This window comes from Aspergillus oryzae, chromosome 5 (genome assembly GCF_000184455.2).
Source record: "Aspergillus oryzae RIB40 DNA, chromosome 5".
Taxonomy (NCBI): domain Eukaryota; kingdom Fungi; phylum Ascomycota; class Eurotiomycetes; order Eurotiales; family Aspergillaceae; genus Aspergillus; species Aspergillus oryzae.
This window is the reverse complement of record NC_036439.1, coordinates 2,500,372-2,514,796: the sequence shown is the minus strand read 5'-3', so window position 1 is coordinate 2,514,796 and position 14,425 is coordinate 2,500,372. Positions and strand designations below refer to the sequence as shown.

The window sequence follows — 14,425 nt, the reverse complement described above, 5'->3', positions numbered from 1 at the left end:
GTGATAGTAGACTGACCTGTTCATACTTGAGCTACATTGATTGGTGCGAAATTCTGCCACGGGAATTTGTCCGGTGCAGTCGAACTTATGTTTAGTACATTTATATGTATTAAATAAATAAATGTACAAGATTCTCGGAGTTCATCCGACGCCCCCTCATATCACAACATCAACTTAAACGCCGGATCTCGATCATCGTTATACCCCACGTACGCTGCATATCTACCCTTCTTCTTGTCTCTGTTCACTTTGGCACAGTAGAGAATGTTAAGTAAAACCCTACAGTGAGAAGTCAGTCGTCATCTCGATCAAGCATGGCATGTACATACATGAACCATGCAAAAACAAGGAGGGCTAGAATAATGGTGTGACCACGGTGATACTGTGGTTTGTCCTTGTCAGGATAGTTGAACGCTAGTCGCTCGTTAGTGCATAGCTTGCTGGAGGGCCCATACCTAGGCCAACTTACTAGCCACGAAACCACCGCAGTTAGCGATAGTCAGCTGCATCGCTGACGTTGTGGCACGCTTATAGTGTCCCGCTGAGTTATTCGTATTCCATACCAGAATACATGGGACGCTACTATACATCCCGGTAGCCATCAGGAAGGTCATTCCATACTTGACTTTTGCAGACTGGATATTGGCAATCGCTCCGTACCCCGCAATTGCAATAGGCAGAGTGAAAAGCATAATAGGGCCTCGCAGCTTCAAGCGATCCGAAATAAAAGCCACGAATACTGTTACCCGTTAACACCATCTTTGTCGCGGTCTATGGTTTGCTTGCCCTACCCGTTAAGGCAGCCGCGACGGCATATGGAACCACCGTCCACAACTGCACGGCGTTTGGGTCAGTTGCAAACCCACTTTCGTCAATAATAGTAGGCAGCTAGATAAAGCAAGGTCTCCAATCAGTTATCTCCTAGGTAAGATGATAGGTTGATCAAACATACAAACAACCCGAACGAGTACAATCCGGACAATATGGCAAAATACGCCGCTGCAGAAAACCACATCTGGGGGTCTAGCAGTCCCCTTCGCACTTCAGACCATCTTAAGGTCTCCAATTCATCCCCCGAGGGACTTCTTCCCTGTCAGTAACCGCTCGGAGAGGTAAAGAAGAAAGCCAAAAAAAAAAAAAAAAAAAAAAAAAAAAAGAAAATCCAGAAGATATGAAAAACGAAAGGGGGGGACGGAACAGGGAGGAAGACATACGACTGAGGTGCGGATGGATTATCAAGCATTATCCTTTCCTGTGCAAACGACCGCTCTTCGGGGGTCAAAAACGTCGCTGTTTCTAAATTATTTGGGAGGCCAACATAACTGAGGCAGCCGCATAAGAATGTCTGCTTCAATATTAAAATGGGCCAGTGCCATCTTTCTCGTGTATAACAGTGCCTACCAGCAGCCCCTCGATAATCAAAATCCAACGCCAGCCCTCCAGTCCGCCCCGAGGGCCAATTTCAGCCAGCCCACGAGCTAAGAGTCCTAGTATGTATCATCGTACGTGAGTCGCATGGGGGAGGTATGGAAAAGATCAACGTCATGCAAAAAACCATACCTCCAAAAGCACCAGACAATGACGCAGCGGTGTAAAACAACCCAATGCGTAAGGCTAGGTCCCCTCTTCGGTAGAAGAACGATAGATACAGTACCTAATCATATCAGCCTCATATAACTAAGGGGAAAGAAGAGCATATTTACCATCCCAGGAAGCAATCCTCCCTCCGCAACACCCAAAATAGCACGGACAGCCACAAACCCCGCAAAGTTGCGAACAAAGCCGAGGCACATAGTAATAACACCCCAAACTATACTGAGCCATGGCAGCCAAATTTTCGGTGATGCCTTCTTCATGATGAGGTTACTCGGGAGTTCGCTTACGTGGGGAGTACTCCGATTAGCCCACACGAATTGTGACACATGAATATACATGCGATGGCGTTGATTCTTCATGATGTTTGAGGTCTGGGTGGCTCAACATACCTGCATATGTACGTCAGATAGAAGACTGCCAAGCCAATATCATATTGACGACCAGTGATGTTGAGGTCGTCCTCGAGGCCGAGGATCTTCGCATTACCGACATTGGTACGATCCAAGAAGGAACATAGGAAGAGCATGGCTAAGATTGGGAGGATCCTGTCAAGACACCTCAGTAATTCTGTGGAGGTCTAGGGTGCCACACTCTATATTTCTACCTTGTATCCAATTTGAATAGAATACTCCGGACCAACATCTCCTGGGCAGCATCGCCAGAAACTGCTCCCGTAAATAACGTGGGTGTCTCATCTTCAACCAACTCTGTGCTTTGCTTGATGGACTCCATGACGATACGGTGGTAAGAAAACGACCAAAGTTATCCAAGAGCGAGTTAGGTAGAATATATACACTTCATTGGAGGAATGGGACAGACATGGATCGTCATTTTCGGTGACCACTTTTTACAACCGATCCTATAATGGTCCTATTGGTCTTCAAGTATGAAAAAGGCAAAAGAAACAAATGTGGATTTCTTTCCCCGCATTTTCTTTTCCTTTGCCTTTTCCCCAGACCAAGAAAAGCTTCTATTCGTACCATGCATACTGTAAGATACAAGTGTGCTATGTATGTATGTTACTGTACCTTACATGTTATATACGCTGCACGGGTATCGGCGCCACTCGGGATCAAGGGTCTCATCGGTATCCATTTCTAGTGCCGAGGCGTCAATTCGAGAACTCAAACATGAATAGGTTCATCCCCGTCCTTTTCTTCAACTTTCCTCCAACCACAAGTTCTCCGGCTTTAAGTAAACCAAAACAACATGTCCAAGCTACCCAACAGTTTGAAGGCACTGATCAACGCCCCAAAAGCACGCCCGAATACGGTTCCGGCTCCGCCCAACATCAGATCCGTCTACCAGAAGATTCAACAGACGGCGCAATCGAACAATGTCTCGCAGCCATCCTGGCTAGCTTTGTCGGTTAGTACCACTCTCTCGGCTTCCTACATCCCCAAAAGGGGAGAGGACATGTCTTCCAGAAAGATACTCATTTCCTTCCAGACAGCCGCCACGATGACGATGAACTCCCCGGAGTCCCTTGCCATTCTCTTCCAACTAGCCACGGCCTCCCAGTCCACCGATGAGGGTGTATCCGTCGCTGAATTGATGCGGGAGGTTGGCCTGAAGTGCATTAGCTTCAATGGCATCCCTCGTACCATTAACTGTTTAAACGTCTTCAAGGCCAGCCTTCCGGATTCAGTCGCTGAGAAACTATCGCGCTCTCCTGCCCGAGCCCCAACGCCGGAGAATATTGATGAGATTGCCCACCGCGGCCGTGCTTTGTGGGACTCGATATATCGCCCATTTGAGTCAAAGCTATATAGCAAATTAGCCGACTCTCATCCTGATCTACCCGTCCATATCTTGAACAGTCATTATGGGGCGCTCTTGTCAGATCCAGCTAATCGACGTACTGGTGCAACTGCGGGTAGAATCTCAACTTCGATTGTTGCCGTTGCATGCCTGCGTGCTCAGTCTGGCGTTGGCCCGCAGGTGACATCGCACGTATTTGGGCTGCGCAAAGCCCTCGAGGACGGGACCTGGGTAGGCGACGCCGAAAGCGAGGAGGGGGCTAAATGGCTTGCAAGCGACGAAGGTAATACTTGGATCTTGAAGAGCGTGGATGACATCGTGGAGTCAATCAGCGAAGGGACAGGATCCAATTTTGCCCCATCTAGGGGCTCGAAACTCTAAATACACGTAAATTCAACAATCCTATATTGTACTGCACATATAAAATCACGATTGCTAACATCGATATTTACATATTCTCCCATGATTCTAAACAGCATATATCAAGGGGCTTAATCCGGGCACAGGGCAGCCGCCTAGGGACACAGGGAACCTACCTACCGCCTGCCTAAATGTCTACCATATACCTACCACCCTGCCCACCGTGGACCGCCCGCCTAACTAGAAAGCCTAGTAAAGGCCAACTTTAGGGACTGTAATCCTTAGATTAGGTACCGGTATTCCTAAGCTTAGGCATATGAACCCCTAAATCTAGACTAAGTACCCCTAAACTTAATATACTAGTATCCTATCAAAATGTACCTAATAATATCTTGCTAACCTAGATCTTTGTAAAGTTAGTAAAATTAGCTATATAAAATTAAATAATTACTAATTTTTAGATTAGATTAAACGACTTAATTAGCTTTATATTAAATATCTTATTAAAGAAAAGTATGCGTTTTAAAAGTTAGAAATCGCTATATACTTAGGTTAAATTCTGCCATTCAAAAGATCTATTATATAAACCCTTAGCCTGATTAGGTAGGTGCCCTGTGTCCCTAGGCGGCTGCCCTGTGCCCGGATTAAGCCCCTATATCAAAGTGAAAAGGTAAGATAACCGTTCACTTTTCAGTTGTGTCACGGATCCCCAGGTCCACATTATCACTCCATGAGCTCCAGTTGCTTTGCCACGGTGAAGTTCGCGCCCGTCTTGCTCTGGACCTCCTCAACCTCGACACCGGGAGCAAGCTCCGTCAACAATAATTCTCCCTTCTCCCGATCGACCTGGAAAACGCACTATAGCCAAAGTCAGACCATCTATTCGAATCCTCGTCCTGCTTATCTCTCCTCACCAAATCCGTTATAATTGTGCTCACGCAGTTCGCACCTGTCAAAGGCAGCTCGCACTCTGATACGATTTTCGGGGATCCATCCTTGGACGTATGGCTAGTGGCTACCACGATCTTCGTTTGGTCAGGGTTAGAGATCAGATCCATGGCTCCCCCCATACCCTTGAAGACCTTCCCGGGAATCATATAATTCGCTAAGTCGCCCTTTGCGCTGACTTGCAGAGCCTGTAGACTAGTTAGACAAGCCTCGCCTCTGCAGAGGGCACAAGCGAGGAATGTTTCCACGAACCCCTAAGATGGAAACATCTACATGCCCGCCCCGAATCATCCCAAATGACTCGCTACTATCAAAGGTTGCAGCGCCGGGAACCAGAGTGACTGTTTCTTTCCCGGCATTTATGATGTCTCTAAGGGAGGGATATTAAACGAGGAGAAAATGACGATCGGAATGAAAAACTCACGGATCAACTTCATCTTCTGTGGGATATGAACCCTTATTCCAGTCAGTTTCCTTGCTATTTTTTGGTTGCATCATAGAAGGTCCAACGCACCATGCCCAGAAGCCCATTCTCGGACTGTACCCAGACCTTGACACCTTCTGGCAAAAATGACGGAGCGAGAGTAGGAATCCCTATCTAACTATGAGCCGCGGACACACCATAAAAGACTGGTCCACACAAACCAACGCCTAAGTTGACGTAATATCCCTGCCTGAGCTCTTTTGCTGCCCGCTTAGCAATTCGGTTCCTTTGCGCCATGGCAGCGTCCTTGGTCGGTTGCAAATTACTTGCGTCGTCAGCGGACCGCAGCTTTTTGATTTCAATGGACTTCGGGGCTGTGGCAGGAACAATCCTATCCACAAATATTCCCGGCAAGTCCACATCATTGGGGTCTATTGAGCCAACAGGGACAATGTTTTCTGCCTCGACAATTGTAAGAGTGGCTGCTTTTGCCACGAGAGGGCTAAACGCCTTGGTGGTGTAACTGGAACGCTTAATGCCATTATCGCATGTGCAATGCTAGATCAAGATCATACTCACCGGAAAACACAATTTCCAGCCTCGTCTACCTTCCATGCTCGAAGGATAGCAACGTCACCAGTGAGAGCATTTTCCATTAAATAAGTCTTCCCGTTGAAGATCCTCGTCTCACGTGGCTCGCCATGCTCCAGAACTCTACCGGACTCATCTAGACGGACCGGAATCTGTCCGTCCTGAAGGAATGTATCTAAATTTGGTGGGCGATTATTAAAACTTGATCACATTTAACCTCAGGGTGAGCGGGCAACTACAAACAAGCAAAGGGAAAGAGAAAAGAGAAAAAGATACTTACGAGCTCCTGTAGGGGTGAAAAACGCAGGAATTCCGGCGCCCCCCGCACGTAGTCGCTCTGCCAACGTTCCCTGGGGGCACAGCTCGATAGCAATATCCCCCGTCAAGTATTTCTTCTCCAAAGCTTTGTTGTTTCCAAGATAAGACAATATCAATCGATTTACCTGGCCAGCTTGAGTTAGCGTAGAAAGGCCTCCTTTCCCTGGTGCACCAGCATTGTTCGAAACCGCGGTCAGGGAATGTAGGTCCTCAGGCCCACGGCGATGAATAGCAGATATAATGGTTTCTATGGTTGGCACATATCAGCCCTAGACTTTATTTTCAAACACAGACCATGGCTGATTACCTGCAACACCACAAAGACCAAATCCCGAGCTAAGGATGGTAGATCCGCTTTCAAGGTCAGCTACAGCCTCATCCGCATTCCTGAAAAGTTTCGATGCAGCACGGTCGATTGTCGGCATTCGCGCCGGTTGCTTTGCCGTAACTGTTGAGTATCGAGTGGTTTTCCCGGCACTCATCCGAAGTAACGGTGGCACACTTGTTCTGTAGTATGTCTTTAATTGAAACCATGGCCGAGCGACGGGAAGCGCTCTCCGCAACAAGGGCAACGCTGAGACCCGCAATGTCACCATTGTCTTCGTCTTCAATAATAACCTTCAATCAAGGCCTTGGGAGAACAAAAATTAAAAAGAGGGTGAAAAAAGGAAAGAAAAGAAAACAAGACAGGGCAATGGATGGGGAGGAAGTGCAAGAGCTTTGTTTTTTGAATTGATCAAGGAAACGGGATCGGCACTCGGAGCTACTTCTGGACGCCGGCGGGATGGAGATCGGCTTGTTTTTCCCCTCAGCGTCGTCAGAAGCCAAAGTCAGTTGCATTTCCAATGTCCAACCAGTCCCAACCCATTAAATCGTCCAGTGGAACATCCGGCACGCCCGTCCCGAAGGCGATGCCCGCTCGGTTCACAGCATCGATGATCTGACCATCCGACATAGCAGAGAACTGCAGCGGTTCTGACCAGAATAAAGGTGGAAATGACGGTTGCGACATTGGGGGCAGAGCACCGTCCCCACCAAATGCTGATGGTGACCTCAGGGTCGCCTCGGTCGGCATCCGTGGTACGTTTTGATTCTCGGAGCCTCGTCGAACTAGCTGTCGTAGATACCGTCCGTAAAGCACGGACGCGCCATTCCTATGACTGGGGGTCGCCCCAATACGCTCCAGCACGCCTGCAGTTTCCTCGATCAAATTCCGTACGCTTGGGGCCAGGCTGGATCTGGTGTCCGTTGGCACAACACTGAGGCTGAGGGCAGAGCATGCGGCGAATGCAATCATAATAACTGTGTTGTTCGGCATCGATTTTAATCGTGATTCTCCTTGGATGGCTGCCCTCATTACATTCAGCGCCGAGGAAAGGCCAGCCGCTCGAAAGAAACGCTTTACCTCAAGTGGCGCCGTGGGATGGTTGATCACACCACCATACGTTGATAATCGCGTGTGAGTGACCAAAATTTCCACGTATGGCGGAAGAGAATATGCTTTGCCTTGAGTCAGCTCTCCTGCAAGCACGAGATTGCCTGCTTCAACAGCGACCAGCAAACTTACAATGACCCTCCCCAATCGCCGGTCCCCATGTTTCATACCAGCGGTCGTAGAAACTTTCTATCATGGTCTTAATCCTGAACCTGTCGTTAGCAACTCATATAATTAATACGCGGTCAGGGTTGTGCATACGATTGAGCAGCTTCTGAACCAGCATCGGTGATCTGGTAGTTATCGCAACTGGACTTGACCTTCTTGAAAAGATCATCCTAATATAACATACATTAAGACACATGATCTACCAATCACCACGTATCAGAAACAGCATACCAGGTTTCTTCGGAGGGCCGCCATCGAATTCATGGGTCCATCACGCGCGTCTGCAAAGTTCGACACATGCCATCGGTCACAACTTACGATGAGAGAAGTTTGGGGAACTGTGTAGCTTCTCCCACGAGCTAAACAAACACTGTAGAGGTACATTAGTCATAGAAGGGAGGATTGGCATACCATACAAAACTCGGAGCAGAGCTACTTACCCTCGTTCTAAAACGAACAAGGCAATCCAGGTCCTTTCGCGTCGTCGCAGTAGCCTTTGGCCCCATTCCGAGTTTGGATCGACATTATCAAAGCCATCCATGTGCATTGCTCTTTTTGCATCAATACAGTCGGCCTTGGCAAGCCGTCTTATAACACCATTGTCAAAGCTAGTAGACGGTAAAACAATCTTGTTTAAAGACAAGTCCAATGCAATGGCAAGGGCCATCGCAATGTAGGAGCATGTGTCGTCGTCGCCCAAGTAATCCCCATGAGCCATCCAAGGAACATTTACCATGAAAGCCAGGACTATTTCGACCGATCTGAAACGTTTAGTGATGACCATCTGAGCCAGTGATTTACAGTGTCGAGACAGTCTCTTCGATAGCGCGGCCGCTGATGGTAAGAAAAGAGCAGCGGCAGCCATTATTGATGTGAAAAGGAAGGCTGACTGCGAACGTACAAAAGACGCAGTATGAATGACGGGGTCAAGGCCCCATCTGGTATGAGCAAGGTCTTGATAAAAGCTAGACTGATGCATGAGCCCAGGTTGTACAGATGGAGTAGGGGGTAAATATATAATCATACAAGGTAAAAAGGGACTCGGCTTCATCGGGGGTGACGAGGCCTAGCTCGATGGGGTCCATGTCTGAGCCAAGGTCCAAATTCGCCTTGACGGGAACAAAAAATAGTTTGGCCGTGGAGGAATCGTCTTCTGCGTTATTATTCTGTGGTATTGCTGCTGGTTGCGATGGCTCCAGAGTACGCCTTCCATGGAAACTACGCACTTCAGCCGGTGGTAGCTGAAGGTCAGACGCGCGCGCCAGTAGTTGCAGTGGGTTCTCTGCGTCATCCAGTGACAAACTGTCACCTGTATCAACCCCGTGGGGAGAATGGGGGTTGTGGAGTCGGTCGGTGTCTTCTGATAGCTCTTCGGTCTCGCTGTACAGCTGGTTACCTTGTGTCCTGTTCAGTAAATCTTGGAGACTAGATATGATATTCTGTGCAGCATCAGATTCAGACGCATCAGGCTTGGGCCGCTTGATAGCCTGTTCTATCTGATGCAACGCCTTCTCGAGGCCTTTGCGTTTGCTAGAAATTGAAATATTCATTAGCATGATCCTTAGTACGACTATTTACAGGTTTGTACTTTTTGACTCCTTTCTGCCTGCCGACATGGTGGCTGGGAATGACACATTCGGCAGCGGCCTGCCTGCACCTATCACAGCTGGCATCCCCTGGAGTGCGGCTGCATCGGACCTTGCTTTTTCTGCAGTTGAGGCATGCAGCCTGTCTTGCGTGTGATGTCTTGTTGAGACTCGGTGCCGTAGCTATGTGATCCATCTTCTGCGTGAGATACCAAGCAAGTACCGTTGATGTCCGTGCAAAGAGGCTTCAACTGTGTCCACGCGTTGTATATGGTCTGGTATAGCTACTATGGTTCATAAAGGAGATATTCCATCGATCCGTGATATAGGGATGCGAGTATAACTATTGAAGTGGTAGATCGACAGAGCTTCTTCAGAAGGTTAGGGTTACTTTGTATGGATTGAGTCCCGGGAGATAGCCGAACGTGCTCGCTTTAGATAGGATGTCTAGGCAGGCCGGATTTATTGGTAAAGAATGATTATGGGCTGGGGACAAATAGTGCACCGTGGGTGGGGTTAGGGACTGAGAACTGATCTACTAGATGCAAACAATGGTAGAAAGAAAATGAAAATAAAGTAGCAAAAACGAAAGCCGAACGCGGGGGTCGAACCCGCAACCTTGAGATACCGTGATGACTAAGAGTCTCACGCTCTACCGATTGAGCTAGCCCGGCTGTTCTTGTTGCACCTGATTGAAATAGCGCTTTATAAAGCAAACCCCTTAGCTCAACTTTCTTTCATTCTGTCGTCCCTCTTCACCAACTCTTTATCATTCGTACTAGTTCTTCGAAAGCGTCCAGAAAGAATGGGCAGTGTCTGTGAATTTTTGAAGTCAAATTTTTTTTAGCGTGGCAATACAACACTCTCGAATGACTCCACCCATTTTTCACTCATTATCTAGCTATACCAAGTCACATGCTATATGGTAGTGGAATATGTAGTTTCCTCTCACGGAATGAGAGGGCCCAACAATCTCATTCGGATTCCGAAACCGTGGACACTACTACGAACCTCGGGGAGTTATATTCGATCAAGATAGCAGAATTATAAGACCGGCTCTTGTCTTCGCCTAGGAAGACAGAACAAAGAAAAAACATAAGAAAAGAAGAGGACACCAGGTACTCCGTGTATACATTGAAGTTCAAACTTGTCCCTACGTCAAGCCTTCACCCACGAGGGCCCAATGCGCAGTCGACAGAAGAGGGGAGGGGAAGTTCCGGTAAACATGCGACCTGATAACAAACATGAACAGGTGGGCATAGCTTCGTTAAAGTCTGCACAGTAAAGTGAAGGAAGTGGTAGTCGCAGCCGACTAACCACGCAGCAACGGAAATCGTTGACAAGAGAGAGGCACATGAAGAGGAAGTTGAAATATCAGCTTGCAGCCCTTAAAGCTCGTAGTCTGGCGCCCAAACCATCCTCGAGGTCTGTCTCGGCTTCTTTCTGATTCTTGACGTCCTCTTTGGGGGCTGCGTCCGCATCCAGAGCCATACGTAGGTCCACACCCGCATCATCTGCAAGCTGCTCCATAAGGCGGTCAACGTCGGCTTCACCCTCAGCACCGTATTCTCGCATTGAGACACCTTGTGCAACATCCTCGATTGCACTACTAGCGATTTTGAAATCCTCAGAACGTGCTAAAAAGTTGTTCGCATGGGAGACCAACGCCTCAAGGTTCACACTCTTAGACGCAGCATCCAAGCCCCGAGATGCCAGGGCTAAAGTGCGAGACGTATCACGAGTACTTTGCGCCGCCTTGAGCTCGTTGATAATAACATCTGCCCGGGCTGCTTCCTCTTTGAGGGTCACCTGTCTTCGTTTCTCGCGTACTGCAGAGGCAGCGTGGATGCGGGCGATTTGGAACTCGCGACTTTTCATGGCCTTATCTGCTTTTGCCTTCTCGGACTTGAAAGTCGATTCAGCGCGAGCGGCCTCTTTTTTGAGCCGGTTGGAGTGTAACTGTTAACCAGAGAAGCCAGATTAGTCAACTATAAATACAAAAGTAATGAGATTTATGGCCAACAAGCAGGGAAAAGGAGGGGTGAGAGGTTACAAGGAAAGGGAGAGAGTGAGAAGGAGACGCGAATCCACTTACCTTGACATTAGTACGTGCCTCAAAGATTGGATCCTTCCGAACCATATTGTCCTAGGCTTCAAAGGCTATATATACTATAGCAAGCCTGTAATAATTACTTGCGGGGAGAGAAAAGAAGAAGTCAAGTAGCCGAAAGAGAGATGTAAGAAAGGCCAAGAGGAAACGTTAAGGGGAAAGCGGGAGGCAACATGGATTCAGTTTCATTGTCGGAGTCTATAATGGAGGGGCCTTTGCGTGGCAACGTCATCCGGACTCCCGCATCAAACGGCTACAAGCCAACATAACAAACTTCCCTACATCATGTCTTGTTCTTCGATCTCCAAGGATCAGAGGACAGCACTTCTCGTCACCTACAAGAAAATGATGTCCAATTGAAATGGCTACGTTGCAGCTACGAAAGTGTGCAAAGAGATTAACAGAAAAAAAGAAGGCTTTAGACTGAACCCGCTCAGTCGTTAGCGGTCTCTTTATTTGAGATCATTCAAGATTATTGTACAAAAAAGCGCCTCAGCAATCCTTGCCCGTAAGCGGAGACGTCAACGTCTCGGTATTATTTGAACTCCATGTACTCCGGATACTCCTCTGACGCTTCCCGAGATTATTGCGCCGATCAATCTGCGATGTTCTCAAACCATGTAAAATTCGTCTGCGTCGTCTCGGGTTCTCAAGTCGGTCTATTGCCCATGATAAGGTTAGCAGCGACTCCCAGCTCCACCGACTCCTCTGGGTATCGGTGACCGACATGCTTCCCTGAGAGAAATTTTCGCTAACAGCCAGCTGCAATGCCCTGCCCGTCGCATCGCGTAGTGGACGCGCCAAAGCCGGGTTGCACGCTAGAAGTCTTGCAAGTAGTCTCATCCGGAAGCCCGTGGGCCATCTCGATGCCTTCGAGGGTGACAGGCTCGGAGTCGAAATTAACCATAGAATCAAATGGAAATGCTGATAGATCTCCTCCTTCGAGAACATCAAAGGCAAGCCCGTCTTCAAAGACAGAAGAATCTGGTTCAACGGATGAATCACCGTGGAATAAGCGGTTGAAGTCATCGTCAGAAAGAGGAGCTGCAACGTCATCTGTAGAGTGATGTTTAAGGTCTGAGCCGAGGTCGAAAAGTGGGAGGGCGCTTCCATCTCCTTCGAGTCCAGCGACGGACACTGCAGGTCACACAACACCGCTGCAGGATGTTGTGCCACGTCGGAGGACTCAGCCAGAGTGGAAGGCTTCAAGGTAGGGGAGTAATCACTCAGAGAGGGAGTAGGGAAAGGGATGCGTTCGAGAGGAAGTTCATCACGCTCTTGTTTGAACAAGGTAGGTGTAAGGGTGGGAGATGCTGTCGCTGGAGAGCCAGGCATTGGAGTGTTGGCACGAGATCCGCGGACCTCTGCAGCCAGTTGAGCAAGCTGTTGGCTCAAGCGATTGTTCTCTGCTTCCATCTGAGACAACCGCTGAAGGAGGAATTGATTCTGTTGTTCCATCTGAATTTTTTCATTCTCCAGCTTCTCCATTTCCAGCCTTTTGCGCTCCCGGGACGTCTGAGCTGCCGCACGATTTCGAAGGACGCGTTCAATGCGACGCTGCTCCTTCTCATCTTCTGTTTTGGCACGTTTCCTTTGCCATGTCAGCCATTAGATCAGGACATCTGTTTGAACTAAGCGGACATACCTCGGAGGCAAGTTGGTCTTGGGAACTGGTAGTTCTTGGCCCCACGACTTCCGCTTCTTTGCAGGCTTCTTCTCTTCCGGCTTGACTTCCTGCGTCTTCACATCTGCACTATTCAACGATGTGTCGGCCGGGGAGACCGTCAGCACCGGCACCTCTGATGCCGGGGTGGCGGGCAACGAATCCACCGATGACATGGTCTTCTCCATATCACAAGACATGATGATTTTATGATGGTCGCAATTCTAGAAAATGCGTAATGTATTGGCTCCGCCAGAGACGAGGGGAAACCAGAGAGTACGTCTTGTTCGGAAAGGGGGAATAAGATCACGTCCACAGGCCCAGATCATAAGGTCAGAGGCCACGGTGTCATCACGGTTGAGTGAGTGGAGGCTAGGCTCCGATTCAATTAGGGTATAGGGACCAGCAACCGTAGGTGGAATTGTTGGAAAGGACAAGTGTCCAAAATCAAAAGAGGGTAAAAGTTGTGTGAAGGACAGAGTGTCTTCTCTCGGAAACTGGGGGAATGGTTGACTCTTTAAAAGGCCAACGTGGTCTCAACCGCCGCGCCCCTGCAGCAAGGGGGCGGAGTCAGTGGTCGTCAGCCTAAATGACGGTATCATTACATGGTTGATACCGGGCACTGGGCGGATTCCCTTGACACATTCCATCTAACCGGTACCACCTATGTAATCTGTATGATTGAGATGCTGGAACGACCAGTCGTCGTCCAGCCCACAGCCATCATCCTCTTTACTTGCGACAAGTTACAACCTCTCACAGGGGTGGAGCCCCTTTTTCGCCCCTTTTGGAGGTCTCGGCCTCCGTGTCTGATACAGAATACCCAATAGGGCCCTTCGCTCATGTGGGGGAGAGGGTGAGACTTAAGTGGATGCCGCTGCCTGGAGCGCCTGAACTTCTAAAGTTGGAATACGAGTGATCTGCTGCCCCCCATCTCATCAGATTCCTGTCAAGTTCATGATACTACTCTTTCCTTAATTTCAGATGGAGAAAGGAAAAGAAAAATTTCCGATGCATCTGTCCGACTCTTGAGTACTAGTACTCTGCCTCCCGGCTTATCCTTCTCTTTTCTTGTGAGTTTACCTCAGCTACATATTTATGTGCTTAGAATGTGCATAGTACACTTTCATCGGGAAGGTTCCACTGGTCATCCATTTAAAAGTCCTGAGGGCTTTTTTATTCCCTGTAACAATGAAGTTGGAATGCACCGGAATCCCCTCACCTTTCTTTATTTCCTTTTTTCCTTTTTCTTTTCTTTTCTTTTCTTTTCTTTTTTTTTCCGGTTTTTCTCAGCCACACACTTAATCGGTCCTCGTCGTTGCTTCTCAATTGGGCCATGCAATATTACTCTTAGTAGATCAAGGTATGTGTATAGCTAGAGAAAGCCCATTCAATGCCAGGGAAGGAAGGCATACCAACTCTATGGTGTGGTATGCTTGCTGGATGAAAGACATGTACGGATCTC

At 48.4% G+C, this 14,425-nt stretch overlaps 6 protein-coding genes and 1 non-coding gene across 7 annotated transcripts; 1 reads left to right on the top strand and 6 right to left on the bottom strand.

The window, feature by feature from the left end:
* Positions 1-161: 161 nt before the first annotated feature.
* AO090124000068 (putative MFS transporter) lies at positions 162-2,328 on the bottom strand (the record flags this gene model as incomplete). The annotated part of the gene is made up of 10 exons (XM_023237524.1): positions 162-279; positions 330-414; positions 470-739; positions 949-1,082; positions 1,215-1,345; positions 1,402-1,487; positions 1,561-1,654; positions 1,704-1,878; positions 1,986-2,163; positions 2,226-2,328. 10 exons carry the CDS (start codon positions 2,326-2,328, stop codon positions 162-164), a joined length of 1,374 nt encoding a protein of 457 aa, XP_023092371.1.
* Positions 2,329-2,805: 477 nt separating this feature from the next.
* Positions 2,806-3,738, top strand: AO090124000070 (uncharacterized protein; the record flags this gene model as incomplete). Its single annotated transcript, XM_001823699.3, has 2 exons — positions 2,806-2,964; positions 3,046-3,738. The coding sequence occupies 2 exons, from the start codon at positions 2,806-2,808 to the stop codon at positions 3,736-3,738; spliced, it is 852 nt and encodes a 283-aa protein (XP_001823751.1).
* Positions 3,739-4,440: 702 nt separating this feature from the next.
* AO090124000071 (3-oxoacid CoA-transferase) lies at positions 4,441-6,594 on the bottom strand (the record flags this gene model as incomplete). Its single annotated transcript, XM_023237523.1, has 9 exons — positions 4,441-4,575; positions 4,632-4,853; positions 4,918-5,035; positions 5,090-5,121; positions 5,180-5,259; positions 5,311-5,612; positions 5,669-5,855; positions 5,961-6,245; positions 6,306-6,594. The coding sequence occupies 9 exons, from the start codon at positions 6,592-6,594 to the stop codon at positions 4,441-4,443; spliced, it is 1,650 nt and encodes a 549-aa protein (XP_023092372.1).
* A 221-nt stretch (positions 6,595-6,815) lies between these two features.
* AO090124000072 (uncharacterized protein) lies at positions 6,816-9,217 on the bottom strand (the record flags this gene model as incomplete). The annotated part of the gene is made up of 8 exons (XM_023237522.1): positions 6,816-7,537; positions 7,566-7,645; positions 7,695-7,756; positions 7,833-7,882; positions 7,920-7,960; positions 8,042-8,566; positions 8,628-9,131; positions 9,180-9,217. 8 exons carry the CDS (start codon positions 9,215-9,217, stop codon positions 6,816-6,818), a joined length of 2,022 nt encoding a protein of 673 aa, XP_023092373.1.
* Positions 9,218-9,777: 560 nt separating this feature from the next.
* AO090124t00003 lies at positions 9,778-9,861 on the bottom strand. Its single transcript has one exon. It is a non-coding gene; the product is annotated as a tRNA-Lys (tRNA).
* Positions 9,862-10,561: 700 nt separating this feature from the next.
* Positions 10,562-11,327, bottom strand: AO090124000073 (putative SNF7 family protein Fti1/Did2; the record flags this gene model as incomplete). Its single annotated transcript, XM_001823702.3, has 2 exons — positions 10,562-11,146; positions 11,283-11,327. The coding sequence occupies 2 exons, from the start codon at positions 11,325-11,327 to the stop codon at positions 10,562-10,564; spliced, it is 630 nt and encodes a 209-aa protein (XP_001823754.1).
* A 721-nt stretch (positions 11,328-12,048) lies between these two features.
* hacA (transcription factor HAC1) lies at positions 12,049-13,160 on the bottom strand (the record flags this gene model as incomplete). Its single annotated transcript, XM_023237521.1, is given in 3 exon segments — positions 12,049-12,434; positions 12,446-12,888; positions 12,943-13,160. 3 exon segments carry the CDS (start codon positions 13,158-13,160, stop codon positions 12,049-12,051), a joined length of 1,047 nt encoding a protein of 348 aa, XP_023092374.1.
* Positions 13,161-14,425: the final 1,265 nt, after the last annotated feature.